This window comes from Salvelinus alpinus, chromosome 1 (genome assembly GCF_045679555.1).
Source record: "Salvelinus alpinus chromosome 1, SLU_Salpinus.1, whole genome shotgun sequence".
Taxonomy (NCBI): Eukaryota; Metazoa; Chordata; class Actinopteri; order Salmoniformes; family Salmonidae; genus Salvelinus; species Salvelinus alpinus.
Window position 1 is genome coordinate 13375344 of NC_092086.1, and position 27968 is coordinate 13403311.

At 45.2% G+C, this 27968-nt stretch overlaps 1 protein-coding gene across 1 annotated transcript in view; it reads left to right on the top strand.

The window, feature by feature from the left end:
• The first annotated feature begins 228 nt into the window (after positions 1-228).
• The window catches only part of ift70 (intraflagellar transport 70), a 32558-nt gene continuing 4818 nt past the window's right edge, over positions 229-27968 (top strand). The window contains exons 1-17 of the mRNA XM_071391736.1: positions 229-440; positions 793-858; positions 1488-1697; positions 2660-2716; positions 4341-4476; positions 4679-4783; positions 4935-5063; positions 6045-6094; positions 6545-6697; positions 8677-8742; positions 9007-9060; positions 11376-11441; positions 13851-13927; positions 19927-20137; positions 24001-24072; positions 24242-24345; positions 26173-26251. Of these exons, the coding sequence (XP_071247837.1) occupies positions 387-440; positions 793-858; positions 1488-1697; positions 2660-2716; positions 4341-4476; positions 4679-4783; positions 4935-5063; positions 6045-6094; positions 6545-6697; positions 8677-8742; positions 9007-9060; positions 11376-11441; positions 13851-13927; positions 19927-20137; positions 24001-24072; positions 24242-24345; positions 26173-26251 (1689 nt within the window). The 5' untranslated portion in view covers positions 229-386. The remainder of the gene's footprint in view (positions 441-792; positions 859-1487; positions 1698-2659; positions 2717-4340; positions 4477-4678; positions 4784-4934; positions 5064-6044; positions 6095-6544; positions 6698-8676; positions 8743-9006; positions 9061-11375; positions 11442-13850; positions 13928-19926; positions 20138-24000; positions 24073-24241; positions 24346-26172; positions 26252-27968) is intronic.

Below are 27968 nucleotides of genomic sequence, written 5' to 3' on the forward strand. Positions count from 1 at the left end.
TTCTGGTCAATATAATGGATAGTCTGTGCTACAACCCATAGGAATCCCCACCCAGTTGACTACTTTAAAATGGCAGAAGAATGGTGGAAGCCTTCAATGGTGCTGCCCATATTATTAAAACAGCCTTTTGGCCACTAAAGGTCTCTGTCAATCTCTATGGTGATACCTCACAACAGACGCTCCTCATTGGTTGTTTTAAAGTTATTCAACGTCGGTGTTTCCGTTTCCGGTACGGTTGCTAAGTAACACTTCCTGTGCGTTGAATGTGTAGAAAAGTAAATAACGCCTAAACATGCTGCACTAATTGGGATTATTGGTGAATCGGCAATCATTTTTCGCGTGAAAATAGTCTTACCTTTGAGAACTGTAGATTTAGCGGCAAAATCATGACACTGACAACGATTAAAGACGGCGAATACACCGCCACTGTCTACAAAATGGTGAGAAGTTGGTCGCTTGCATAGCTAACGTTACATACCATGGATACTAACGCTAGCCATGATAGCTAGCTAGCTGATAATGAAACTGGTTATTTTAACTTGTGGTATTTTATCAAGTTATCATGTTGATTATATAGCGAATTCAAGCTAGCTAACGTCACAATACGAATTTCACAAATTGAGGCTATAGCAAGCTAGCTAACTTTGATTAAGCTAGCCTGACAGACCCTTCAATTTCAAGGCTCAGGCTATAGCCTAACGATAGCGAACGAACTAAGTGTGACAACATAGCTAGCTAGATAGATAATGTATTCTTTTATAACTAGCTGCTAACTCTGTTCTCCTCCTATAGATCAAAGATGGGCGGTATGGAGAGGCTATCCACATCCTCAGCAATGAACTGCAGAAACAGATGAAGGTAGTGTGTGTGTGTGTGTGTGTGTGTGTGTGTGTGTGCTCCCAGATCTGTTGTCTCCTTCTATAGCCTGGTGCCAAATCTGTCTCCTTCTATAGCCTGGTCCCAGATCTGTTGTCTCCTTCTGTAGCCTGCTTCCAGATCTGATGTCTCCTTCTATAGCCTGGTCCCAGATCTGTTGTCTCCTTCTATAGCCTGGTCCCAGATCTGATGTCTCCTTCTATAGCCTGGTCCCAGATCTGTTGTCTCCTTCTATAGCCTGCTCCCAGATCAGTTTGTGCTCTTGCCAACTCCATTGCTGTCACCGGCAAGCCAATGTTTAGCTTGCCAATGAGTGACGAGGGCTTGTCATGATAGCACAAACAGACTGTCCCTCAGACTATTTCATTGGACAATACATCTAGGGCTCGATTCAACCCGTATCTGCGAAGTTCAGCACTATAGCGTTCTTAAAATTTTAAAGGTAATTTTCGATTACCTTTAGAGCGATATATGCAGCGTTTACCATGAATGCAGTCTCATGGAATGCGGGAACATTACCTTTAAATGTCAATCGCCATATAGTGCTGAACTTGGGCGATATGGATTGAATGGAGCCTGTAATCTTCTTATTCTTCTCCTCCTCCTCCCAGTCACGGGCAGCCCTGTCTCTGCTAGGCTACTGCTACTACCACATGCAGGACTTCACCAACGCAGCAGAGTGCTATGAGCAGCTGACCCAGCTCCACCCCGAGGTGGAGGAGTACAAGCTGTATTACGCCCAGTCTCTGTACGGGGCCTGTGCCTACCCCGAGGCCATGAAGGCTACCTTTCTATTGGACAACCCTACCAGCCACACCAAGGTACACTTCCTACATTAAGTTATAATACCAAGGTAGAGGTAGAATCAGTGTTTCATTTGAGCCGGATCCTGCCACAACAGGACCCGGAACCTCTCAGTTTTGGACTGTTTTGTTCCGGAACCTATTTACCAGGATCCAGTACCTCTCCTGCCCCACCAGGTAGAGTTATAATGTTTACTACCAGCCCCACCAGGTAGAGTTATAATGTTTACTACCAGCCCCACCAGGTAGAGTTATAATGTTTACTACCAGACCCACCAGGTAGAGTTATAATGTTTACTACCAGACCCACCAGGTAGAGTTATAATGTTTACTACCAGACCCACCAGGTAGAGTTATAATGTTTACTACCAGACCCACCAGGTAGAGTTATAATGTTTACTACCAGACCCACCAGGTAGAGTTATAATGTTTACTACCAGACCCACCAGGTAGAGTTATAATGTTTAATACCAGCCCCACACGGGACACGTGGTCCCGTGTGGCTCAGTTGGTAGAGCATGGCGCTTGCAACGCCAGGGTTGTGGGTTCATTCCCCACGGGGGGACCAGGATGAATATGTATGAACTTTCCAATTTGTAAGTCGCTCTGGATAAGAGCGTCTGCTAAATGACTTAAATGTAAATGTAAATAATGTTTACTACCAGCCCCACCAGGTAGAGTTATAATGTTTACTACCAGCCCCACCAGGTAGAGTTTTAATGTTTACTACCAGACCCACCAGGTAGAGTTATAATGTTTACTACCAGCCCCACCAGGTAGAGTTATAATGTTTACTACCAGCCCCACCAGGTAGAGTTATAATGTTTACTACCAGACCCACCAGGTAGAGTTATAATGTTTACTACCAGCCCCACCAGGTAGAGTTATCCTACCACACTGAGATATAGTTCTATTGTTCAGCCATATTCTCTTAGTTATTTTCTCTCTTCCGACCCATGTTCTGTCCATCTCTCCCACAGATGATCAAACTGCAGGCATCCATCAAGTACGGAGAAGAGGAGTACTCCGGAGCGAAGGTTAGTAGTAACTAGTATTGGACATATACTGGACTTGGCCATAACTAGAACCATAATTAACACCAGAACTAGAGCCATGACTAGAACCATGACTAGAACCTGGACTAGAACCTGAACTAGAACCATGACTAGAACCTGAACTAGAACCAGAACTAGAACCAGAACGAGAACCATGACTAGAACCTGAACTTGAACTATGACTAGAGCCATGAACTAGAACCATGACTAGAACCATGACTAGAATCTGAACTATGACTAGAGCCATGACTAGAACCTGAACTAGAACCATGACTAGAACCAGAACTAGAACCATGACTAGAACATCAATAGAACCATGACTAGAACCTGAACTGGAACGATGACTAGAACCTGAACTAGAACTATGACTAGAGCCATGACTAGAACCTGAACTAGAACCATGACTAGAACCAGAACAAGAATCATTACTAGAACCTGAACATGACTAGAACCAGAACTAGAACCATGACCAGAACATCAATAGAACATCTAAATCAGAACCATAACTAGAACCATAACTAGTACCATCATTAAATCAGAACCATAACTAGAACCATAACTAAACCATAACTAGTACTATCATTAAATCAGAACCAGAACTAAACCATAACTAGAACCAAAACTAGAACAATAACTTAACTAGAACTGAACTAAACCAGAACTAGAACCATAGCTTAACCAGAACCGGAACTAGACCCAGAACTAGAACAATAACTTAACCAGAACTAGAACAGAACCAGAATTAGACCCAGAACAACAACCAGAACTTAACCAGAACGGAACTAAACCAGAATCGGAACTAGACCCAGAACTAGAACAATAACTTAACCAGAACTAGAACAGAACCAGAACTAGACCCAGAACAACAACCAGAACTTAACCAGAACAGAACTAAACCAGAATCGGAACTAGACCCAGAACTAGAACAATAACTTAACCAGAACTAGAACAGAACCAGAACTAGACCCAGAACAACAACCATAACTTAACCAGAACAGAACTAAACCAGAATCGGAACTAGAACCAGAACTAGAACCATAACTTAACCAGAACTAGAACAGAACTTAACCAGAACAGAACCTAACCAGAACTAGACCCAGAACTAGAACCATACCTTAACCAGAACTAGAACAGAACTAAACCAGAACCGGAACTAGAACCAGAACTTAACCAGAACTAGAACAGAACTGAACTAGAACAGAACTAAATAAGAACTAAAGACCAGAAACATGTACCTGGTAGTTACTGTATGTCATGAGGTCAGGAGAACTTAATATAACCTGATAGTTACTGTATGTCATGAGGTCAGGAGAACTTAATATAACCTGATAGTTACTGTATGTCATGAGGTCAGGAGAACTTAATATAACCTGGTAGTTACTGTATGTCATGAGGTCAGAAGAACTTAATATAACCTGGTAGTTACTGTATGTCATGAGGTCAGAAGAACTTAATATAACCCCTTATAACTGCTTTGTTAGTGTTTTTGATCCATTTAGAAACCCTTGTAACCCCTTAACTCATTTTCTCAACGAATACGCCCTTATGACTCCCTATAACCCTTTATGACCTCTTATAAGCCCTTTATGAACCCTCTCCCTGTCAGACACTGGTAGAGCAGCTTCCCCAGGACGACCCAGACTATGACGTGGACATGGGCTGTCTACTCTACAAGGAGGGGGAGTACGAGGAGGCCTGCAAGAAGTTCATGTCTGCCATGCAGGTGCTGGGCTACCAACCAGGTAACTGCACGCACATACTCACACACACACACAAAGGAAAACTTCTAACCTTTTGGCTGTCCTAAAAGTCTCTTGCATTTGCTGAATCTCTCTCTCTCTCTCCCTCCCCCATACCTATCTCCCTCTCCCTCCTCTCCCTCCTCTCCCTCCCCCCCAATTCCCTCCTCCTCTCCCTGCATCTCTCTCCTCCCTCCTGTCTCAGAACTGTCCTACAACATAGGTCTGTGTTACTACAGTATGAAACAGTATGGTCAGGCCCTCAAGTTCATCGGAGAGATCATCGAGAGAGGGATCAGGGAACATCCAGGTAAAACTGGGCTTCAAAATGACAGCACACCTGTTTAGTTAGATACCTAAGGGTTTTCTCTTAGTGACCCTCCTTCTCATCCACGTTTTCCCCTGACCAGCCTGTGTCTCTCTGTGCTGTGTGTGTGTGTGTGTGTGTTCTCGTCGTCCAGAGCTGAGCGTTGGCATGACGACAGAGGGCATTGACGTGAGGAGTGTTGGGAACACCCTGATCCTACATGAGACCGCCCTCATAGAAGGCTTCAACCTCAAGGCTGCTATAGAATACCAGCTCAAAAACTGTGAGTACATTCAGCAGCCTTGTGGTTAGACTATCCGCCCTGAGATTGGAGGGTTGGGAGTTCAATCCCCGGCCTGAAAATGGGACTTGATGCGTCTCTGCTTGACTCTCAGCATTAAGGAGATAGATTGGTGTCGAACGCCATGTGATAGACTAGTATTCTGTCCAGGGGGTGTACTGTGATAAACTAGGTGTACTGTGATAGACTAGGTGTACTGTGATAGACTAGGTGTACTGTGATAGATTAGGTGTACTGTGATAGACTAGTATTCTGTCCAGGGGGTGTACTGTGATAGACTAGTATTCTGTCCAGGGGGTGTACTGTGATAGACTAGGTGCACTGTGGTAGACTAGTATTCTGTCCAGGGGGTGTACTGTGATAGACTAGTATTCTGTCCATGGGGTGTACTGTGGTAGACTAGTATTCTTTCCAGGGGGTGTACTGTGACCAGGCTGTCATAAAGTACCAGCTGAAAAACTGTCATTTCTCATAGTATACCAGGCTGGCGGCAGGTAGCAGTAACTGAAAGGTTGCTGGATCGAATCCCCGAGCTGACAAGATAAAAAATATGTTGTTCTGCCCCTGAACAAGGCAGTTAACCCGCTGTTCCCCGGGCCCCTTTCCCTGAACAACTGTCAGTTGTCATAGTATACCAGGCTGTCATAGAGTACCAGCTGAAAAACTGTCAGTTCTCAATAGTATACCAGGCTGGTACTCTCTGATTATAATCTATGCATAGTCACTTTAACTCTACCTACATGTACATATTACCTCAATTACCTCGACTAACCGGTGCCCCCGTACATTGACTCTGTACCGGTACCCCCTGTATATAGCCTCGCTGTTGTTATTTTACTGCTGCTTTTTAATTACTTGTTACTTTTATTTCTTATTTTTTACTTATCCATTTTTTACTTAAAACTGCATAAGGGCTTGTAAGTAAGCTCAACTCTGTCTCTCTGTCTATCTGTCTGTCTCCAGGTGATGCAGCTCAGGAGGCCTTGACTGACATGCCGCCCAGATCAGAGGAGGTAGTGTGTGTGTGCGTGCGTGTGCGTGTGCGTGCGTGTGTGTGTGTGTATGTCAGCCCTACCACACATGTAGGTTGGAGACAGTGGTGCTGTACGGTATCTCTCTATCTGTGGCTCAGTGTGTGTGTGTGTGTGTGTGTGCGTGTGTGTGTGTGTGTGTACATATGTCAGCCCTAACACACATGTAGGTTGGAGACAGTGGTGCTGTACGGTATCTCTCTATCTGTGGCTCAGTGGGTGCTGCCCTCTAGTGACCATCTATATCAACACTCTGATGGGGATCAGGGGAACACTGTCAGACAGAAAGCTGTTGTAACGTGTGTGTGTGGAGACATTCTCCTTCTAACCAATGGACAACGAAATATCCTTTTATTTTTTATTTAACCTGTATTTAACTTGGCAAGTTAGTTAAGAACAGATAGTTATTGACACAAGTGTATTGTGTTGTAGGAGCTGGACCCGGTGACGCTCCACAACCAGGCCCTGATGAACATGGATAAGAAGCCCTCGGAGGGGTTTGAGAAACTGGCCTTCCTCCTGCAGCAGATCCCCTTCCCCCCGGTCACCTTCGGAAACCTGTTGCTACTATACTGCAAATATGAGGTAGGGAATTCCACGGTACTATAGTATATTATACTATTATACGGTACTCAACTATATTATACTGCAAATATGAGGTAGGGTATTCTACGGTACTATAGTATATTATACTATTATACGGTACTCAACTATACTATACTGCAAATATGAGGTAGGGAATTCTACTGTACTATAGTATATTATACTATTATACAGTACTCTACTATATCATACTATACATTTACATTTACATTTAAGTCATTTAGCAGACGCTCTTATCCAGAGCGACTTACAAATTGGAAAGTTCATACATATTCATCCTGGTCCCCCCGTGGGGAATGAACCCACAACCCTGGCGTTGCAAGCGCCATGCTCTACCAACTGAGCCACACGGGACCTATACTGTACTCCACTATACTATTATACAGTACTCTACTATACTGTACTCTACTATATTATACTGGTATAATGTACTCTACTATATTATACTATACTCTACTGTACTATATTATACTATTATACAGTACTCTACTATATTATACTGAACTCTGCTGTGCTCTACTATATTATACTAGTATACTGTGCTCTACTATATTCTACTGTACACTGCTATATCATACTATACTCTACTGTACTCTACTATAGTACACTAGTATACTGTACTCTACTATAATCTACTGTACTCTACTGTATTATACTGGTATACTGTACTCCACAATATTATACGATACTCTACTGTACTCTACTATATTACACTAGTGTGATGTACTATACTCTACTGTACTCTACTATATTATACTATACTCTACTATATTATGTGGTTATACTGTGCTCTACTATACTCTTCTGTTCTCTACTATATTATACTGTACTCTACTATATTATACTATTATACAGTACTCCACTATTTTATACTATACTATTATACTGTGCTCTACTATATTATACTATTATACTGTACTCTACTATATTATACTATTATACTGTGCTCCACTATTTTATACTATACTATACTATTATACTGTACTCTACTATATTATAATATTCTATACTGTACTTTACTATTATACTATACCCTGTTGTACTCCACTATTGTGCTATACTCTACTATTATACTATACTACTATACTGTACTGTACTCTCCTATTATATTGTACTCTCCTATTATACTATACTCTACTATTATACTATACTACTATACTGTACTGTGCTCTACTATTATACTGTACTCCACTATTGTGCTATACTCTACTATTATACTGTACTCTACTATTATACTGTACTATTATACTGTGCTATTATACTGTACTCTACTATTATACTGTACTCTACTATTATACTGTACTATTATACTGCTATACTGTACTGCACTCTACTATTAGACTGTACTCTACTATTAGACTGTACTCTACTATTATACTGTACTGTACTGTACTATTAGACTGTGCTTTACTATATTATACTATTATACTGTACTCTACTACTGTACTGTACTCTACTAGTATACTGTACTCTACTACTGTACTGTACTCTACTAGTATACTGTACTCTACTACTGTACTGTACTCTACTAGTATACTGTACTCTACTATTATACTGTACTATACTGTACTCTACTATTATACTGTACTACTATACTGTACTGTACTCTACTACTGTATATCTACTATACACTCACTCACTCTCTCTCACTCTTTCTCTCCTTATACTCTCTCTCTCTCTCTCTCTCTCACTCTTTCTCTCCTTATACTCTCTCTCTCTCTCTCTCTCTCACTCTTTCTCTCCTTATACTCTCTCTCTCTCTCTCTCTCTCTCTCTCTCTCTCTCTCTCTCTCTCTCTCTCACTCTTTCTCTCATTATACTCTCTCTCTCTGTCTCTCTCTCTCTCTCTCTCTCTCACACTCTTTCTCTCCTTATACTCTCTCTCTCTCTCTCTCTCTCTCTCTCTCTCTCTCTCTCTCTCTCTCTGTCTCTCTCTCTCTCTCTCTCTCTCTCTCTCTCAGTATTTTGACCTGGCTGCTGATGTGATGGCAGAGAATGCACACCTCACTTACAAGTTCCTCACCCCGGTAAGAACCACAGGTTCCTTTCATTGTCCTATATTTTCACACTACATCCCTACAGTCAGTCACTAGGGATAGTTTACTTCAAAATCATTCATGTTAGTCTGACCCTGAAGCGAAGTCCACATTCCATTTTCCATGTGGGATTGAAAGGCCTCTATATTTCTCCTGAAAAGTCCTGTTCTTGCCACACATCCTCAAGTCATTTTCTGGTCCTCTTTCTCCTGCTATGTAATAAAACAGTGTATCTATGTGGTCTCTACGTTCCAGTATCTGTATGAGTTTCTGGATGCCATGTTGACCTGCCAGACTGCTCCAGAGGAGGTAACAACAAAACACGACTACTACACACCATTTACACCCTGTACCACCTACTACCTAGTACTAATCACCCTATACTACCTACTACTAATCACCCTGTACCACCTACTACCTAGTACTAATCACTCTATACTACCTACTACCTAGTACTAATCACCCTGTACCACCTACTACCTAGTACTAATCACCCTATACTACCTACTCTCTAGCACTAATCACTCTATACTACCTACTCCCTAGTACTAATCACCCTATACTACCAACTCTCTAGTAATAATCACTCTATACTACCTACCCTCTAGTACTAATCACCCTATACTACCTACTCTCTAGTACTAATCACTCTATACTACCTACTGCCTACTAGTACTAATCACTATACTACCTACTACCTAGTACTAATCACCCTATACCACCTACTCCCTAGTACTAATCACTATACCACCTACTACCTAGTACTAATCACCCTATACCACCTACTCCCTAGTACTAATCACCCTATACCACCTACTCCCTAGTACTAATCACCCTATACCACCTACTGCCTACTAGTACTAATCACCCCATACTGGCCTCCCGGGTGGCGCAGTGGTCTAGAGCACTGCATCGCAGTGCTATGCTGCGCCACCAGAGTCTGGGTTCGCGCCCAGGCTCTGTCGCAGCCGGCCGCGACCGGGAGGTCCGTGGGGCGACGCACAATTGGCTTAGCGTCGTCCGGGTTAGGGAGGGTTTGGCCGGTGGGGATATCCTTGTCTCATCGCGCTCCAGCGACTCCTGTGGCGGGCCGGGCGCAGTGCGCGCTAACTGAGGGGGGCGGGTGCACGGTGTTTCCTCCGACACATTGGTGCGGCTGGCTTCCGGGTTGGAGGCGCGCTGTGTTAAGAAGCAGTGCGGCTTGGTTGGGTTGTGCTTCGGAGGACGCATGACTTTCGACCTTCGTCTCTCCCGAGCCCGTACGGGAGTTGTAGCGATGAGACAAGATAGTAATTACTAGCGATTGGATACCACGAAAATTGGGGAGAAAAGGGGATAAAATTTAAAAAAAAAATAAAAAAATAAAAAAAAATCACCCCATACTACCTACTCCCTAGTACTAATCACTGTATACTACCTACTGCCTGGTACTAATCACTGTATACTACCTACTGCCTAGTACTAATCACCCTATACTACCTACTACCTAGTACTAATCACTGTATACTACCTACTGCCTAGTACTAATCACCCAAACTACCTACTCCCTAGTACTAATCACTGTATACTACCTACTGCCTGGTACTAATCACTGTATACTACCTACTGCCTAGTACTAATCACTGTATACTACCGCCTGGTACTAATCACTGTATACTACCTACTGCATAGTACTAATCACCCCATACTACCTACTCTCTAGTAATAATCACCCCATACGACCTACTGCCTACTAGTACTAATCACCCCATACTACCTACTCCCTAGTACTAATCACCCTATACTACTTACTCTCTAGTACTAATCACCCTATACTACCTACTCTCTAGTACTAATCACCCCATACTACCTACTCCCTAGTACTAATCACTCTATACTACCTTCTCCTTAGTACCAATCACTCTCTACTAACATCAACCTTCTGTAGCATTAAACACACCACTACTACACACATATATTTATGTTTCATGTTTTAGCCAATGACCTGAATGTTCCACAATGTAATGCACCAGTCCTCTATAATACAGAGAGTTTAAAGCCAATGACCTGAATGTTCCACAATGTAATGCACCAGTCCTCTATAATACAGAGACTTTAAAAGCCAATGACCTGAATGTTCCACAATGTAATGCACCAGTCCTCTATAATACAGAGACTTTAAAAGCCAATGACCTGAATGTTCCACAATGTAATGAACCAGTCCTCTATAATACAGAGAGTTTAAAGCCAATGACCTGAATGTTCCACAATGTAATGCACCAGTCCTCTATAATACAGAGAGTTTAAAGCCAATGACCTGAATGTTCCACAATGTAATGCACCAGTCCTCTATAATACAGAGAGTTTAAAGCCAATGACCTGAATGTTCCACAATGTAATGCACCAGTCCTCTATAATACAGAGAGTTTAAAGCCAATGACCTGAATGTTCCACAATGTAATGCACCAGTCCTCTATAATACAGAGACTTTAAAAGCCAATGACCTGAATGTTCCACAATGTAATGAACCAGTCCTCTATAATACAGAGAGTTTAAAGTCCTGTGTCATTGTTGCTGCTCTCTGTACATTCTGAGGTATATATTCCTGTCTCTGATCATGTCTCTGTTGTGTTTGACCAACGCAGGCCTTCAGGAAGTTTGATGAGATGAACGCCAAGTTGACAGATCAACTACGCAAGCTGACCAAACAGGTTACAATTTTCCAGTCTCCTCTCTCTCTCTGTCTTCCTCTGTTGTCTGGTTAACCTGTTATCCTGTTGATGTTGTCTGGTTATCCTGTTGATGTTGTCTGTTTATCCTGTTATCCTGTTGATGTTGTCTAGTTATCCTGTTATCCTGTTGATGTTGTCTGGTTATCCTGTTGATGTTGTCTGGTTATCCTGTTGATGTTGTCTGTTTATTCTGTTATCCTGTTGATGTTGTCTGGTTATCCTGTTGATGTTGTCTGTTTATCCTGTTATCCTGTTGATGTTGTCTAGTTATCCTGTTATCCTGTTGATGTTGTCTAGTTATCCTGTTATCCTGTTGATGTTGTCTGGTTATCCTGTTGATGTTGTCTGGTTATCATGTTATCCTGTTGATGTTGTCTGTTTATCATGTTATCCTGTTGATGTTGTCTGGTTATCATGTTATCCTGTTGATGCTGTCTGTTTATCCTGTTATCCTGTTGATGTTGTCTGTTTATCCTGTTGATGTTGTCTGGTTATCCTGTTATCCTGTTCATGCTGTCTGTTTATCCTGTTCATGCTGTCTGTTTATCCTGTTCATGCTGTCTGTTTATCCTGTTGATGTTGTCTGTTTATCCTGTTATCCTGTTGATGTTGTCTAGTTATCCTGTTATCCTGTTGATGTTGTCTGGTTATCCTGTTGATGTTGTCTGGTTATCCTGTTGATGTTGTCTGTTTATTCTGTTATCCTGTTGATGTTGTCTGGTTATCCTGTTGATGTTGTCTGTTTATCCTGTTATCCTGTTGATGTTGTCTAGTTATCCTGTTATCCTGTTGATGTTGTCTGGTTATCCTGTTGATGTTGTCTGGTTATCATGTTATCCTGTTGATGTTGTCTGTTTATCATGTTATCCTGTTGATGTTGTCTGGTTATCATGTTATCCTGTTGATGCTGTCTGTTTATCCTGTTATCCTGTTGATGTTGTCTGTTTATCCTGTTGATGTTGTCTGGTTATCCTGTTATCCTGTTGAGGTTGTCTGGTTATCCTGTTGATGTTGTCTGGTTATCCTGTTGATGTTGTCTGTTTATTCTGTTATCCTGTTGATGTTGTCTGGTTATCCTGTTGATGTTGTCTGTTTATCCTGTTATCCTGTTGATGTTGTCTAGTTATCCTGTTATCCTGTTGATGTTGTCTGGTTATCCTGTTGATGTTGTCTGGTTATCATGTTATCCTGTTGATGTTGTCTGTTTATCATGTTATCCTGTTGATGTTGTCTGTTTATCATGTTATCCTGTTGATGCTGTCTGTTTATCCTGTTATCCTGTTGATGTTGTCTGTTTATCCTGTTGATGTTGTCTGGTTATCCTGTTATCCTGTTCATGCTGTCTGTTTATCCTGTTCATGCTGTCTGTTTATCCTGTTCATGCTGTCTGTTTATCCTGTTCATGCTGTTTCTTTATCCTGTTCATGCTGTCTGTTTATCCTGTTCAAAAATGATTCCTTTGTCTCTAAGGTGCAGGAAGCCAGGCTAGCCCGTGACCTGTGTGTAATCTTTGTCTCTAAGGTACAGGAAGCCAGACTAGCCTGTGACCTGTGTGTAATCTTTGTCTCTAAGTTACAGGAAGCCAGACTAGCCCGTGACCTGTGTGTAATCTTTGTCTCTAAGGTGCAGGAAGCCAGACTAGCCCGTGACCTGTGTGTAATCTTTGTCTCTAAGGTACAGGAAGCCAGACTAGCCTGTGACCTGTGTGTAATCTTTGTCTCTAAGGTGCAGGAAGCCAGACTAGCCCGTGACCTGTGTGTAATCTTTGTCTCTAAGTTACAGGAAGCCAGACTAGCCCGTGACCTGTGTGTAATCTTTGTCTCTAAGGTGCAGGAAGCCAGACTAGCCCGTGACCTGTGTGTAATCTTTGTCTCTAAGGTACAGGAAGCCAGACTAGCCTGTGACCTGTGTGTAATCTTTGTCTCTAAGGTGCAGGAAGCCAGACTAGCCCGTGACCTGTGTGTAATCTTTGTCTCTAAGGTACAGGAAGCCAGACTAGCCCGTGATCTGTGTGTAATCTTTGTCTCTAAGGTGCAGGAAGCCAGACTAGCCCGTGACCTGTGTGTAATCTTTGTCTCTAAGGTGCAGGAAGCCAGACTAGCCCGTGACCTGTGTGTAATCTTTGTCTCTAAGGTGCAGGAAGCCAGGCTAGCCCGTGACCTGTGTGTAATCTTTGTCTCTAAGGTACAGGAAGCCAGGCTAGCCCGTGACCTGTGTGTAATCTTTGTCTCTAAGGTGCAGGAAGCCAGACTAGCCCGTGACCTGTGTGTAATCTTTGTCTCTAAGGTGCAGGAAGCCAGACTAGCCCGTGACCTGTGTGTAATCTTTGTCTCTAAGGTACAGGAAGCCAGACTAGCCCGTGACCTGTGTGTAATCTTTGTCTCTAAGGTACAGGAAGCCAGACTAGCCCGTGATAACGAAGCCTTGAAGAAGGCCCTCCAGGACTACGATGAGATGGTGGAGAAGTGAGTAGACCCCGCCCCTACTGAGTATTCTCCTGTCTGATTGGTAGCTTGTCTCATCTTTCTCTTCCCTGATTGGTGACTTACCTCACCTACTCTGCTGGTTGGTCACTTTGGTCCATTATTCTTCCCTGATTGGTGGCTGGTCTGGACCTTCTCCCTTCCTGATTGGTGGCTGGTCTGGACCTTCTCCCTTCCTGATTGGTGGCTGGTCTGGACCTTCTTTCTTCCTGATTGGTGGCTGGTCTGGACCTTCTCCCTTCCTGATTGGTGGCTGGTCTGGACCTTCTCCCTTCCTGATTGGTGGCTGGTCTGGACCTTCTCCCTTCCTGTCTGATTGGTGGCTGGTCTGGACATTCTCCCTTCCTGATTGGTGGCTGGTCTGGACATTCTCCCTTCCTGATTGGTGGCTGGTCTGGACCTTCTCCCTTCCTGATTGGTGGCTGGTCTGGACCTTCTCCCTTCCTGTCTGATTGGTGGCTGGTCTGGACATTCTCCCTTCCTGTCTGATTGGTGGCTGGTCTGGACATTCTCCCTGTCTGATTGGTGGCTGGTCTGGACATTCTCCCTGTCTGATTGGTGGCTGGTCTGGACCTTCTCCCTTCCTGATTGGTGGCTGTTCTGGACCTTCTCCCTTCCTGATTGGTGGCTGGTCTGGACCTTCTCCCTTCCTGATTGGTGGCTGGTCTGGACCTTCTCCCTGTCTGATTGGTGGCTGGTCTGGACCTTCTCCCTGTCTGATTGGTGGCTGGTCTGGACCTTCTCCCTTCCTGATTGGTGGCTGGTCTGGACCTTCTCCCTTCCTGATTGGTGGCTGGTATGGACCTTCTCCCTTCCTGATTGGTGGCTGGTCTGGACCTTCTCCCTTCCTGATTGGTGGCTGGTCTGGACCTTCTCCCTTCCTGATTGGTGGCTGGTCTGGACCTTCTCCCTTCCTGATTGGTGGCTGGTCTGGACCTTCTCCCTTCCTGATTGGTGGCTGGTCTGGACCTTCTCCCTGTCTGATTGTCTGAACGGTGTATCTCCTCTACTTCCATATGGGAGACTTGACCTCCCCCAGGCTGACATCTACTGCTACAGTGGTTCCTCCTTTAAAAGTTGGGAGCTTACGCCGTGGGAGTTAGAGGTACCCAGCGTCACGGCTTCATTACTCCAGACCACCACCAGGGGGAGTTAGAGGTACCCAGCGTCACGGCTTCATTGCTCCAGACCACCACAAGGGGGAGTTAGAGGTACCCAGCGTCACGGCTTCATTGCTCCAGACCACCACAAGGGGGAGTTAGAGGTACCCAGCGTCACGGCTTCATTGCTCCAGACCACCACAAGGGGGAGTTAGAGGTACCCAGCGTCACGGCTTCATTGCTCCAGACCACCACAAGGGGGAGTTAGAGGTACCCAGCGTCACGGCTTCATTACTCCAGACCACCACCAGGGGGAGTTAGAGGTACCCAGCGTCACGGCTTCATTGCTCCAGACCACCACAAGGGGGAGTTAGAGGTACCCAGCGTCACGGCTTCATTGCTCCAGACCACCACAAGGGGGAGTTAGAGGTACCCAGCGTCACGGCTTCATTGCTCCAGACCACCACCAGGGGGAGTTAGAGGTACCCAGCGTCACGGCTTCATTGCTCCAGACCACCACCAGGGGGAGTTAGAGGTACCCGGCGTCACGGCTTCATTGCTCCAGACCACCACCAGGGGGAGTTAGAGGTACCCGGCGTCACGGCTTCATTGCTCCAGACCACCACAAGGGGGAGTTAGAGGTACCCAGCGTCATGGCTTCATTGCTCCAGACCACCACAAGGGGGAGTTAGAGGTACCCAGCGTCATGGCTTCATTGCTCCAGACCACCACAAGGGGGAGTTAGAGGTACCCAGCATCACGGCTTCATTGCTCCGGACCACCACAAGGGGGAGTTAGAGGTACCCAGCGTCACGGCTTCATTGCTCCAGACCACCACTAGGGGGAGTTAGAGCACTCATTATGCATTTGTGTCCCAAGGTTGACCAATCATATCGAGTGGTTCCAATGACGAATTTTGAGTTATGCCACCCTTCGCTGGTGACTTTTTTCAGCAAAGATACATGTCTGCATGTATGTATTACAATTATACACTTCAACAGTGTTTACCACTCCTGCTCCTGGGACATCAATGATTACACATTAACTATGCAATAGACTAAAAACATGATTTAAGTAAAGGCTGATTTGTAATTCATACATACAGAAGAAAAAACAGTACACTACACTTCCTATGCATATCTAACTCCCTTCATCTGCATTCATCTGAGGAGGTTCTCCCAGCCATGTGGACGATTGAAAAGAGGGCAGTAAAGTTTGTTTGTCGCCAGAGCGATCTGGAACATATTACTATTTGCCTGTGAATAACCAGACCTTCATGCAAACTTTCTATGCTGATTTCTTGACGCACAACCGAAGGAGCTGCCATATCCTGCCAGCACGCCCACAAGTGAGCCACTCAGGCGGAGAATGACGCGTGGAAGAGGGCGAGGAACGAGATGGGAGTAACAATCCAGGCTATTTGCTCTGAGACCGGCATAATAATGTAATGAAACAAGCAGGGAGCAGGTTTCAAACCCTCAACATTCTAACCAAGTCCAGCACGCTATCGACCGTGCCCAAATGTATTAATTGGGGTTGGGGCCGATTGTGGCTAAAAACACTTTATCAATTGGAATCTTTAACATTTGGAAAGGGGAAAAAGTATTATTATTCATTTGTCACAAGCGTAGCAGGCTGCTAACAACGTTGTTAGCAGAATTTCTGATAACAATGTTTCTAGGATGGGCTATTAGCTGAACAATAGACTATTCAGCCTTTACTAAAGAATTACATTTACATTTACATTTAAGTCATTTAGCAGACGCTCTTATCCAGAGCGACTTACAAATTGGTGCATTCACCTTATGACATCCAGTGGAACAGCCACTTTACAATAGTGCATCTAAATCTTTTAAGGGGGGGGGGGGGGTGAGAAGGATTACTTTATCCTATCCTAGGTATTCCTTAAAGAGGTGGGGTTTCAGGTGTCTCCGGAAGGTGGTGATTGACTCCGCTGTCCTGGCGTCGTGAGGGAGTTTGTTCCACCATTGGGGGGCCAGAGCAGCGAACAGTTTTGACTGGGCTGAGCGGGAACTGTACTTCCTCAGTGGTAGGGAGGCGAGCAGGCCAGAGGTGGATGAACGCAGTGCCCTTGTTTGGGTGTAGGGCCTGATCAGAGCCTGGAGGTACTGAGGTGCCGTTCCCCTCACAGCTCCGTAGGCAAGCACCATGGTCTTGTAGCGGATGCGAGCTTCAACTGGAAGCCAGTGGAGAGAGCGGAGGAGCGGGGTGACGTGGGAGAACTTGGGAAGGTTGAACACCAGACGGGCTGCGGCGTTCTGGATGAGTTGTAGGGGTTTAATGGCACAGGCAGGGAGCCCAGCCAACAGCGAGTTGCAGTAATCCAGACGGGAGATGACAAGTGCCTGGATTAGGACCTGCGCCGCTTCCTGTGTGAGGCAGGGTCGTACTCTGCGGATGTTGTAGAGCATGAACCTACAGGAACGGGCCACCGCCTTGATGTTAGTTGAGAACGACAGGGTGTTGTCCAGGATCACGCCAAGGTTCTTAGCGCTCTGGGAGGAGGACACAATGGAGTTGTCAACCGTGATGGCGAGATCATGGAACGGGCAGTCCTTCCCCGGGAGGAAGAGCAGCTCCGTCTTGCCGAGGTTCAGCTTGAGGTGGTGATCCGTCATCCACACTGATATGTCTGCCAGACATGCAGAGATGCGATTCGCCACCTGGTCATCAGAAGGGGGAAAGGAGAAGATTAGTTGTGTGTCGTCTGCATAGCAATGATAGGAGAGACCATGTGAGGTTATGACAGAGCCAAGTGACTTGGTGTATAGCGAGAATAGGAGAGGGCCTAGAACAGAGCCCTGGGGGACACCAGTGGTGAGAGCACGTGGTGAGGAGACAGATTCTCGCCACGCCACCTGGTAGGAGCGACCTGTCAGGTAGGACGCAATCCAAGCGTGGGCCGCGCCGGAGATGCCCAACTCGGAGAGGGTGGAGAGGAGGATCTGATGGTTCACAGTATCGAAGGCAGCCGATAGGTCTAGAAGGATGAGAGCAGAGGAGAGAGAGTTAGCTTTAGCAGTGCGGAGCGCCTCCGTGATACAGAGAAGAGCAGTCTCAGTTGAATGACTAGTCTTGAAACCTGACTGATTTGGGTCAAGAAGGTCATTCTGAGAGAGATAGCGGGAGAGCTGGCCAAGGACGGCACGTTCAAGAGTTTTGGAGAGAAAAGAAAGAAGGGATACTGGTCTGTAGTTGTTGACATCGGAGGGATCGAGTGTAGGTTTTTTCAGAAGGGGTGCAACTCTCGCTCTCTTGAAGACGGAAGGGACGTAGCCAGCGGTCAGGGATGAGTTGATGAGCGAGGTGAGGTAAGGGAGAAGGTCTCCGGAGATGGTCTGGAGAAGAGAGGAGGGGATAGGGTCAAGCGGGCAGGTTGTTGGGCGGCCGGCCGTCACAAGACGCGAGATTTCATCTGGAGAGAGAGGGGAGAAAGAGGTCAGAGCACAGGGTAGGGCAGTGTGAGCAGAACCAGCGGTGTCGTTTGACTTAGCAAACGAGGATCGGATGTCGTCGACCTTCTTTTCAAAATGGTTGACGAATTGTCTAATAGCCGAGCTATGTGTGAACCCCCCCAACTTGAGCTAGGTGTGACCCCCCCCCCCCCCCTCCCCAACTTGAGCTAGGTGTGACCCCCCCCCCCAAATTGAGCTAGGTGTGACCCCCCACCCTCCCCAACTTGAGCTGGGGGTGACCCCCCCCCCCCCCCCCCAACTTGAGCTAGGTGTGAAATCCCCCCCCCTCCCCAACTTGCAACAAATCCTTTGTATTTACCTTTCTACATCTACCTATACATGGTTAATGTTCTGGTCATGGCTCCCGAGTGGCGCAGCGGTCTAAGGCACTGCATCTCAGTGCAAGAGGCATTACTACAGTCCCTGGTTCGAATACAGGCTGTATCACATCCGACCGTGAATGGGAGTGCCATAGGGCGGCGCACAATTGGCACAGCGTCATCCGGGTTTGGCCGAGGTACGCTGTCATTGTAAATAAGAATTTGTTCTTAGCTGACTTGCCTAGTTAAATAAAGGTTCTATTTAAAAAACCACTGGCGGCAACCGCAGCGTAATCAATAGGAGGTGAACAGTGGCTGGTGCTGAAAATATAGCTAGCAGTGCTGATAACCCAGGCTAAGATCTACTGGTATATAACTGTTGTCCTGTCCTGTAGGTACATCCCAGTTCTGATAACCCAGGCTAAGATCTACTGGTATATAACTGTTGTCCTGTCCTGTAGGTACATCCCAGTTCTGATAACCCAGGCTAAGATCTACTGGTATATAACTGTTGTCCTGTCCTGTAGGTACATCCCAGTGCTGATAACCCAGGCTAAGATCTACTGGTATATAACTGTTGTCCTGTCCTGTAGGTACATCCCCGTGCTGAAAACCCAGGCTAAGATCTACTGGTATATAACTGTTGTCCTGTCCTGTAGGTACATCCCAGTGCTGATGACCCAGGCTAAGATCTACTGGTATATAACTGGTATATAACTGTTGTCCTGTAGGTACATCCCAGTGCTGATAACCCAGGCTAAGATCTACTGGTATATAACTGGTATATAACTGTTGTCCTGTAGGTACATCCCAGTGCTGATAACCCAGGCTAAGATCTACTGGTATATAACTGGTATATAACTGTTGTCCTGTAGGTACATCCCAGTGCTGATGGCCCAGGCTAAGATCTACTGGTATATAACTGGTATATAACTGTTGTCCTGTAGGTACATCCCCGTGCTGATGGCCCAGGCTAAGATCTACTGGTATATAACTGTTGTCCTGTAGGTACATCCCCGTGCTGATGGCCCAGGCTAAGATCTACTGGTATATAACTGGTATATAACTGTTGTCCTGTCCTGTAGGTACATCCCCGTGCTGATGGCCCAGGCTAAGATCTACTGGAACAGGGAGAACTACCAAATGGTTGAGAAGATGTTCCGTAAGTCGGTGGAGTTCTGTAATGAACACGACACCTGGAAGCTCAACGTGGCTCACGTTCTCTTCATGCAGGAGAACAAGTACAAGGAAGCCATCGGCTTTTACCAACCCATCGTTAAGAAACACTATGACGACGTGAGTTAACTAGAGAAGGAGAGAGATGGGGGGAGGACGAGGGAAAGGAGGGAGGGAGGGATTATATACAGTGCCTTTGGAAAGTATTCAGACCCCTTGACGTTTTCCACATTTTGTTACGTTACAGCCTTATTCTAAAATTGATTCGTTCAATCAATCTACACACAATACCCCATAATGACAAAGCAAAAACAGTAATTTTTTAAAATGTTTGCTAATTTATAAAAAATGTAAATAAACTGATAATCACATTTACATAAGTATTCAGACCCTTTACTCAGTACTTTGTTGAAGCACCTTTGGCAGCGACTACAACCTTGAGTCTTCTTGGGTATGACGCTACAAGCTTGGCACACTTGTATTTGGGGAGTTTCTCCCATTCTTCTATGCAGTTCTGCTCAAGCTCTGTCATGTTGGATGGGGAGCGTCGCTGCACAGCTATTTTCAGGTCTCTCCAGAGATGTTCAATCGGGTTCAAGTCCGGGCTCTGGCTGGGCCACTCAAAGACATTCAGAGACTTGTCCCGAAGCCACTCCTGTGTTGTCTTGGCTGTGTGCTTAGGGTTGTTGTCCTGTTAGAAGGTGAACCTTCGCCCCAGTATGAGGTCCTGAGTGCTCTGGAGCAGGTTTTCATCAAGGATCTCTCTGTACTTTGCTCCATTCATCTTTTCATCGATCCTGACTAGTCTCCCAGTCCCTGCCGCTGAAAAACATCCCGACAGCATGATGCTGCCACCACCATGCTTCACAGTAGGGATGGTGCCAGGTTTCCTCCACACCTGACGCTTGGCATTCAGGCCAAAGAGTTCAATATAGGTTTCATCAGACCAGAGAATCTTGTTTCTCATGGTCTGAGAGTCCTTTAGGTGCCTTTTGGCAAATTCCAAGCGGGCTGTCATGTGCCTTTTACTAAGGAGTGGCTTCCATCTGGCCACTCTACCATAAAGGCCTGATTGGTGGAGTGCTGGAGAGATGGCTGTCCTTCTGGAAGGTTCTCCCATCTCCACAGAGGATCTCTGGAGCTCTGTCAGAGTGACCATCAGGTTCTTGGTCACCTCCCTGACCAAGGCCCTTCTCCCCGATTGCCCAGTTGGGACGGGTGGCCAGCTCTAGGAAGAGTCTTGATGGTTCCAAACATCTTCCATTTCAGAATGATGGAGGCCACTGTGTTTTTGGGTTCCTTCAATGCTGCAGACATTTTTTGGTACCCTTCCCCAGATCTGTGCCTCGACACAATCCTGTCTCGGAGCTCAACGGACAATTCCTTCAACCTCATGGCTTGGTTTTTGCTCTGACATGCACTGTCAACTGTGGGACCTTCCAAATCATGTCCAATCAATTGAATTTAACACAGGTGGACTCCAATCAAGTTGTAGAAACATCTCAAGGATGATCAATGGAAACAGGATGCACCTGAGCTCAATTTCGAGTCTCATAGCAAAGGGGCAAAATATTTATGTAATTTTTAAAAATATATATATACATTTGCAAAAATGTATAAAAACCTGTTTTCGCTTTCTCATTATTGGGTATTGTTTATAGATTGCTGAGGAGAATTTTTTTTTTAATCAATTTTAAAATAAGGCTGTAACGTAACAAAATGTAGAAAAAGTCAAGGGGTCTGAATACTTTCCGAAGGCACCGTGTAATACCATTTGAATGTACACGGCCCACCTTAGATGGTTCTGTTCAGAACACCCTGTAGTGGACTACTGTTGACCATAGTCATATAGACTATAGTTCTGTTCAGAACACCCTGTAGTGGACTACTGTTGACCATAGTCATATAGACTATAGTTCTGTTCAGAACACCCTGTAGTGGACTACTGTTGACCATAGTCATATGGACTATAGTTCTGTTCAGAACACCCTGTAGTGGACTAGTGTTGACCATAGTCATATAGACTATAGTTCTGTTCAGAACACCCTGTAGTGGACTACTGTTGACCATAGTCATATAGACTATAGTTCTGTTCAGAACACCCTGTAGTGGACTAGTGTTGACCATAGTCATATAGACTATAGTTCTGTTCAGAACACCCTGTAGTGGACTACTGTTGACCATAGTCATATAGACTATAGTTCTGTTCAGAAAACCCCTGTAGTGGACTACTGTTGACCATAGTCATATAGACTATAGTTCTGTTCAGAACACCCTGTAGTGGACTAGTGTTGACCATAGTCATATAGACTATAGTTCTGTTCAGAACACCCTGTAGTGGACTACTGTTGACCATAGTCATATAGACTATAGTTCTGTTCAGAACACCCTGTAGTGGACTACTGTTGACCAGTCATATAGACTATAGTTCTGTTCAGAACACCCTGTAGTGGACTACTGTTGACCATAGTCATATGGACTATAGTTCTGTTCAGAACACCCTGTAGTGGACTACTGTTGACCATAGTCATATAGACTATAGTTCTGTTCAGAACACCCTGTAGTGGACTAGTGTTGACCATAGTCATATGGACTATAGTTCTGTTCAGAACACCCTGTAGTGGACTACTGTTGACCATAGTCATATAGACTATAGTTCTGTTCAGAACACCCTGTAGTGGACTACTGTTGACCATAGTCATATGGACTATAGTTCTGTTCAGAACACCCTGTAGTGGACTACTGTTGACCATAGTCATATAGACTATAGTTCTGTTCAGAACACCCTGTAGTGGACTACTGTTGACCATAGTCATATGGACTATAGTTCTGTTCAGAACACCCTGTAGTGGACTACTGTTGACCATAGTCATATAGACTATGGTTCTGTTCAGAACATCCTGTAGTGGACTACTGTTGACCATAGTCATATAGACTATAGTTCTGTTCAGAACACCCTGTAGTGGACTAGTGTTGACCATAGTCATATAGACTATAGTTCTGTTCAGAACACCCTGTAGTGGACTACTGTTGACCATAGTCATATAGACTATAGTTCTGTTCAGAACATCCTGTAGTGGACTACTGTTGACCATAGTCATATAGACTATAGTTCTGTTCAGAACACCCTGTAGTGGACTACTGTTGACCATAGTCATATAGACTATAGTTCTGTTCAGAACACCCTGTAGTGGACTACTGTTGACCAGTCATATAGACTATAGTTCTGTTCAGAACACCCCTGTAGTGGACTACTGTTGACCATAGTCATATAGACGACAGGAGAATAGGAGGTCTGGTGATGACATGCTGCTGTTGAAATGAAACCTGTGTCTGTTCCCATTCCCCTGCTGGCTACATAGCTGGAACACTGTAATATACAGGAGTGTCCCTGCCAACGTAAACCCTCGGTAACACGCACGTCCCTGTACCCCAGTCTCACCCCTGGTGGCAGAGTGCAGTGACTCTGAATGCAGTGGCCAGTCTCACACCTTGGTCGGGTCCCAAATGGTTCCCTGTCCCAAATGGTTCCCTATTCCCTACAAAGTGCACAAATTTTGCCCATCGCCCATAGCACTCTGGTCAAAGGTAGTACACTATGTAGGGAATAGGGTGCCATTCGGGATGCTATTGAATGCTGTGTCTCATCTCTGCATGATACTTTAGTGTTTCTGGAGTGATGAAGTGTTGAACATCCACAGTTTACCAACGCAGGTCTGCCCTTCTCCCAAAGTGTCCTTCTGACTGATCTCTCTCTCTCTCCCACCCTCTCTCTCTCTCTCCCCCGCTCTCTCTCTCCCCTCTCTCTCTCCCCTCTCTCTCGCTCTCTCTCCACCCTCTCTCTCTTCCCCTCTCTCTCTCTCTCCACCCTCTCTCTCTTCCCCTCTCTCTCTCTCTCCCCCGCTCTCTCTCTCCCCTCTCTCTATCCCTTCCCCTCTCTCTCGCTCTCTCTTCCCCGCTCTCGCTCCCCCCCCCCTCTCCAGATCCTGAATGTCAGTGCTGTTGTGCTGGCTAACCTGTGTGTCTCCTATATCATGACCAGCCAGAACGAAGAGGTAGGAGTGAGAGTGAGAGTGAGAGTGAGAGTGAGTGAGTGAGTGAGTGAGTGAGTGAGTGAGTGAGTGAGTGAGTGAGTGAGTGAGTGAGTGAGTGAGTGAGTGTACAGTATAAAACACAGTGAAACATCTGAGCCCACCACTGTTCCTGTAACCCTGTTCTCCTCAGGCTGAAGAACTGATGAGGAAGATCGAGAAGGAGGAAGAGCAGATCTCCTACGACGACCCTGATAAGAAAGTCTTCCACCTCTGTATAGTCAACCTGGTTATAGGGTGAGTTGGATTTACACGGTCCTTCAGCGGTGTAGTGGAGGGGGAACTTACAGAAACTCCTTTCACCAACCTTTTGGGGGCAAAATGCATTGAAAGTATAGGGAGCCGTTACTTCACTCAGTTTACCCACCTTTTGTTTTACCACTACATCACTGGTTACATTGACAGGTTATGTTACACTACACTGTGTTAATAGTGTTTCTATGTCTCTTCCAGGACCCTGTACTGTGTTAATAGTGTTTCTATGTCTCTTCCAGGACCCTGTACTGTGTTAATTGTGTTTCTGTGTCTCTTCCAGGACCCTGTACTGTGTTAATATGGTTTATATCTCTCTTCCAGGACCCTGTACTGTGTTAATAGTGTTTCTATGTCTCTTCCAGGACCCTGTACTGTGTTAATAGTGTTTATATGTCTCTTCCAGGACCCTGTACTGTGTTAATGAATAGTGTTTCTATGTCTCTTCCAGGACCCTGTACTGTGTTAGTAGTGTTTCTATGTCTCTTCCAGGACCCTGTACTGTGTTAATAGTGTTTCTATGTCTCTTCCAGGACCCTGTACTGTGTTAATAGTGTTTCTATGTCTCTTCCAGGACCCTGTACTGTGTTAATAGTGTTTCTATGTCTCTTCCAGGACCCTGTACTGTGTTAATAGTGTTTCTATGTCTCTTCCAGGACCCTGTACTGTGTTAATAGTGTTTCTATGTCTCTTCCAGGACCCTGTACTGTGTTAATAGTGTTTCTGTGTCTCTTCCAGGACCCTGTACTGTGTTAATAGTGTTTCTATGTCTCTTCCAGGACCCTGTACTGTGTTAATGAATAGTGTTTCTATGTCTCTTCCAGGACCCTGTACTGTGTTAATATGGTTTATATCTCTCTTCCAGGACCCTGTACTGTGTTAATAGTGTTTCTATGTCTCTTCCAGGACCCTGTACTGTGTTAATAGTGTTTCTATGTCTCTTCCAGGACCCTGTACTGTGTTAATGAATAGTGTTTCTATGTCTCTTCCAGGACCCTGTACTGTGTTAGTAGTGTTTCTATGTCTCTTCCAGGACCCTGTACTGTGTTAATAGTGTTTCTATGTCTCTTCCAGGACCCTGTACTGTGTTAATAGTGTTTCTATGTCTCTTCCAGGACCCTGTACTGTGTTAATAGTGTTTCTATGTCTCTTCCAGGACTCTGTACTGTGTTAATAGTGTTTCTATGTCTCTTCCAGGACCCTGTACTGTGTTAATAGTGTTTCTATGTCTCTTCCAGCACCCTGTACTGTGTTAATAGTGTTTCTATGTCTCTTCCAGGACCCTGTACTGTGTTAATAGTGTTTCTATGTCTCTTCCAGGACCCTGTACTGTGTTAATAGTGTTCCTATGTCTCTTCCAGGACCCTGTACTGTGTTAATAGTGTTTCTATGTCTCTTCCAGGACCCTGTACTGTGTTAATAGTGTTTCTATGTCTCTTCCAGGACCCTGTAGTGTGTTAATAGTGTTCCTATGTCTCTTCCAGGACCCTGTACTGTGTTAATAGTGTTTTTATGTCTCTTCCAGGACCCTGTACTGTGTTAATAGTGTTTCTATGTCTCTTCCAGGACCCTGCACTGTGTTAATAGTGTTTATATGTCTCTTCCAGGACCCTGTACTGTGTTAATAGTGTTTCTATGTCTCTTCCAGGACCCTGTAGTGTGTTAATAGTGTTTCTATGTCTCTTCCAGGACCCTGTACTGTGTTAGTAGTGTTTCTATGTCTCTTCCAGGACCCTGTACTGTGTTAATAGTGTTTCTATGTCTCTTCCAGGACCCTGTACTGTGTTAATAGTGTTTCTATGTCTCTTCCAGGACCCTGTACTGTGCCAAGGGGAACTACGACTTCGGGATCACCCGTGTCATCAAGAGTCTGGAACCGTACAACAAGAAGGTTGCTCATTGTTTTTCTATCCGGCAGTTCTGGAACATTCTCTTGGAAAGACAATGTTTTTGGATGTTTCTACCACTTCACCCCTGACATACATTTGGGGGGGGGGGGGGGGGTCCCAAATGACACCCTATTCCCTATATAGTGCACTACTCTGTTTAAAAGTAGTGCACTACTATGTTTAAAAGTAGTGCACTATATAGGGAATAGGGTGTAATTTGGGACAGACCTCTTCCAGAGTGTTTGATCTTTGTTTAGATATTGGCCAACCGAAACATAGCCCAGAGTTCAGCACCTGTGTCCGCTCACTCAGCCCGGCTGAACACACACAGTGTCTCTGTAGGAGTGTTGTTGTCATTCCTACAGCTCTATCAACCACACACTGAGCTACACATGACTGTCCATCACAAGAGACACTCTAGACTACATATGACCGTCCCTCACAAGAGACACTCTAGACTAGACTACACATGACTGTCCCTCACAAGAGACACTCTAGACTAGACTACACATGACCGTCCCTCACAAGAGACACTCTAGACTAGACTAGACATGACTGTCCCTCACAAGAGACACTCTAGACTAGACATGACCGTCCCTCACAAGAGACACTCTAGACTAGACTAGACATGACCGTCCTTCACAAGAGACACTCTAGACTAGACTAGACATGACCGTCCCTCACAAGAGACACTCTAGACTAGACTACACATGACTGTCCCTCACAAGAGACACTCTAGACTAGACTAGACATGACTGTCCCTCACAAGAGACACTCTAGACTACACATGACTGTCCCTCACAAGAGACACTCTAGACTAGACTACACATGACGTCCCTCACAAGAGACACTCTAGACTAGACTACACATGACCGTCCCTCACAAGAGACACTCTAGACTAGACTACACATGACTGTCCCTCACAAGAGACACTCTAGACTAGACTACACATGACCGTCCCTCACAAGAGACACTCTAGACTAGACTACACATGACTGTCCCTCACAAGAGACACTCTAGACTAGACTACACATGACTGTCCCTCACAAGAGACACTCTGGACTAGACTACACATGACGTCCCTCACAAGAGACATTCTAGACTAGACTACACATGACGTCCCTCACAAGAGACACTCTAGACTAGACTACACATGACGTCCCGCACAAGAGACACTCTGGACTAGACTACACATGACCGTCCCTCACAAGAGACACTCTAGACTAGACTACACATGACTGTCCCTCACAAGAGACACTCTAGACTAGACTACACATGACGTCCCGCACAAGAGACACTCTGGACTAGACTACACATGACTGTCCCTCACAAGAGACACTCTAGACTAGACTACACATGACGTCCCTCACAAGAAACACTCTAGACTACACATGACTGTCCCTCACAAGAGACACTCTAGACTAGACTACACATGACCGTCCCTCACAAGAGACACTCTGGACTAGACTACACATGACTGTCCCTCACAAGAGACACTCTAGACTAGACTACACATGAACGTCCCTCACAAGAGACACTCTGGACTAGACTACACATGACGTCCCTCTCAAGAGACACTCTAGACTACACATGACCGTCCCTCACAAGAGACACTCTAGACTAGACATGACCGTCCCTCACAAGAGACACTCTAGACTAGACTACACATGACGTCCCTCACAAGAGACACTCTAGACTAGACATGACTGTCCCTCACAA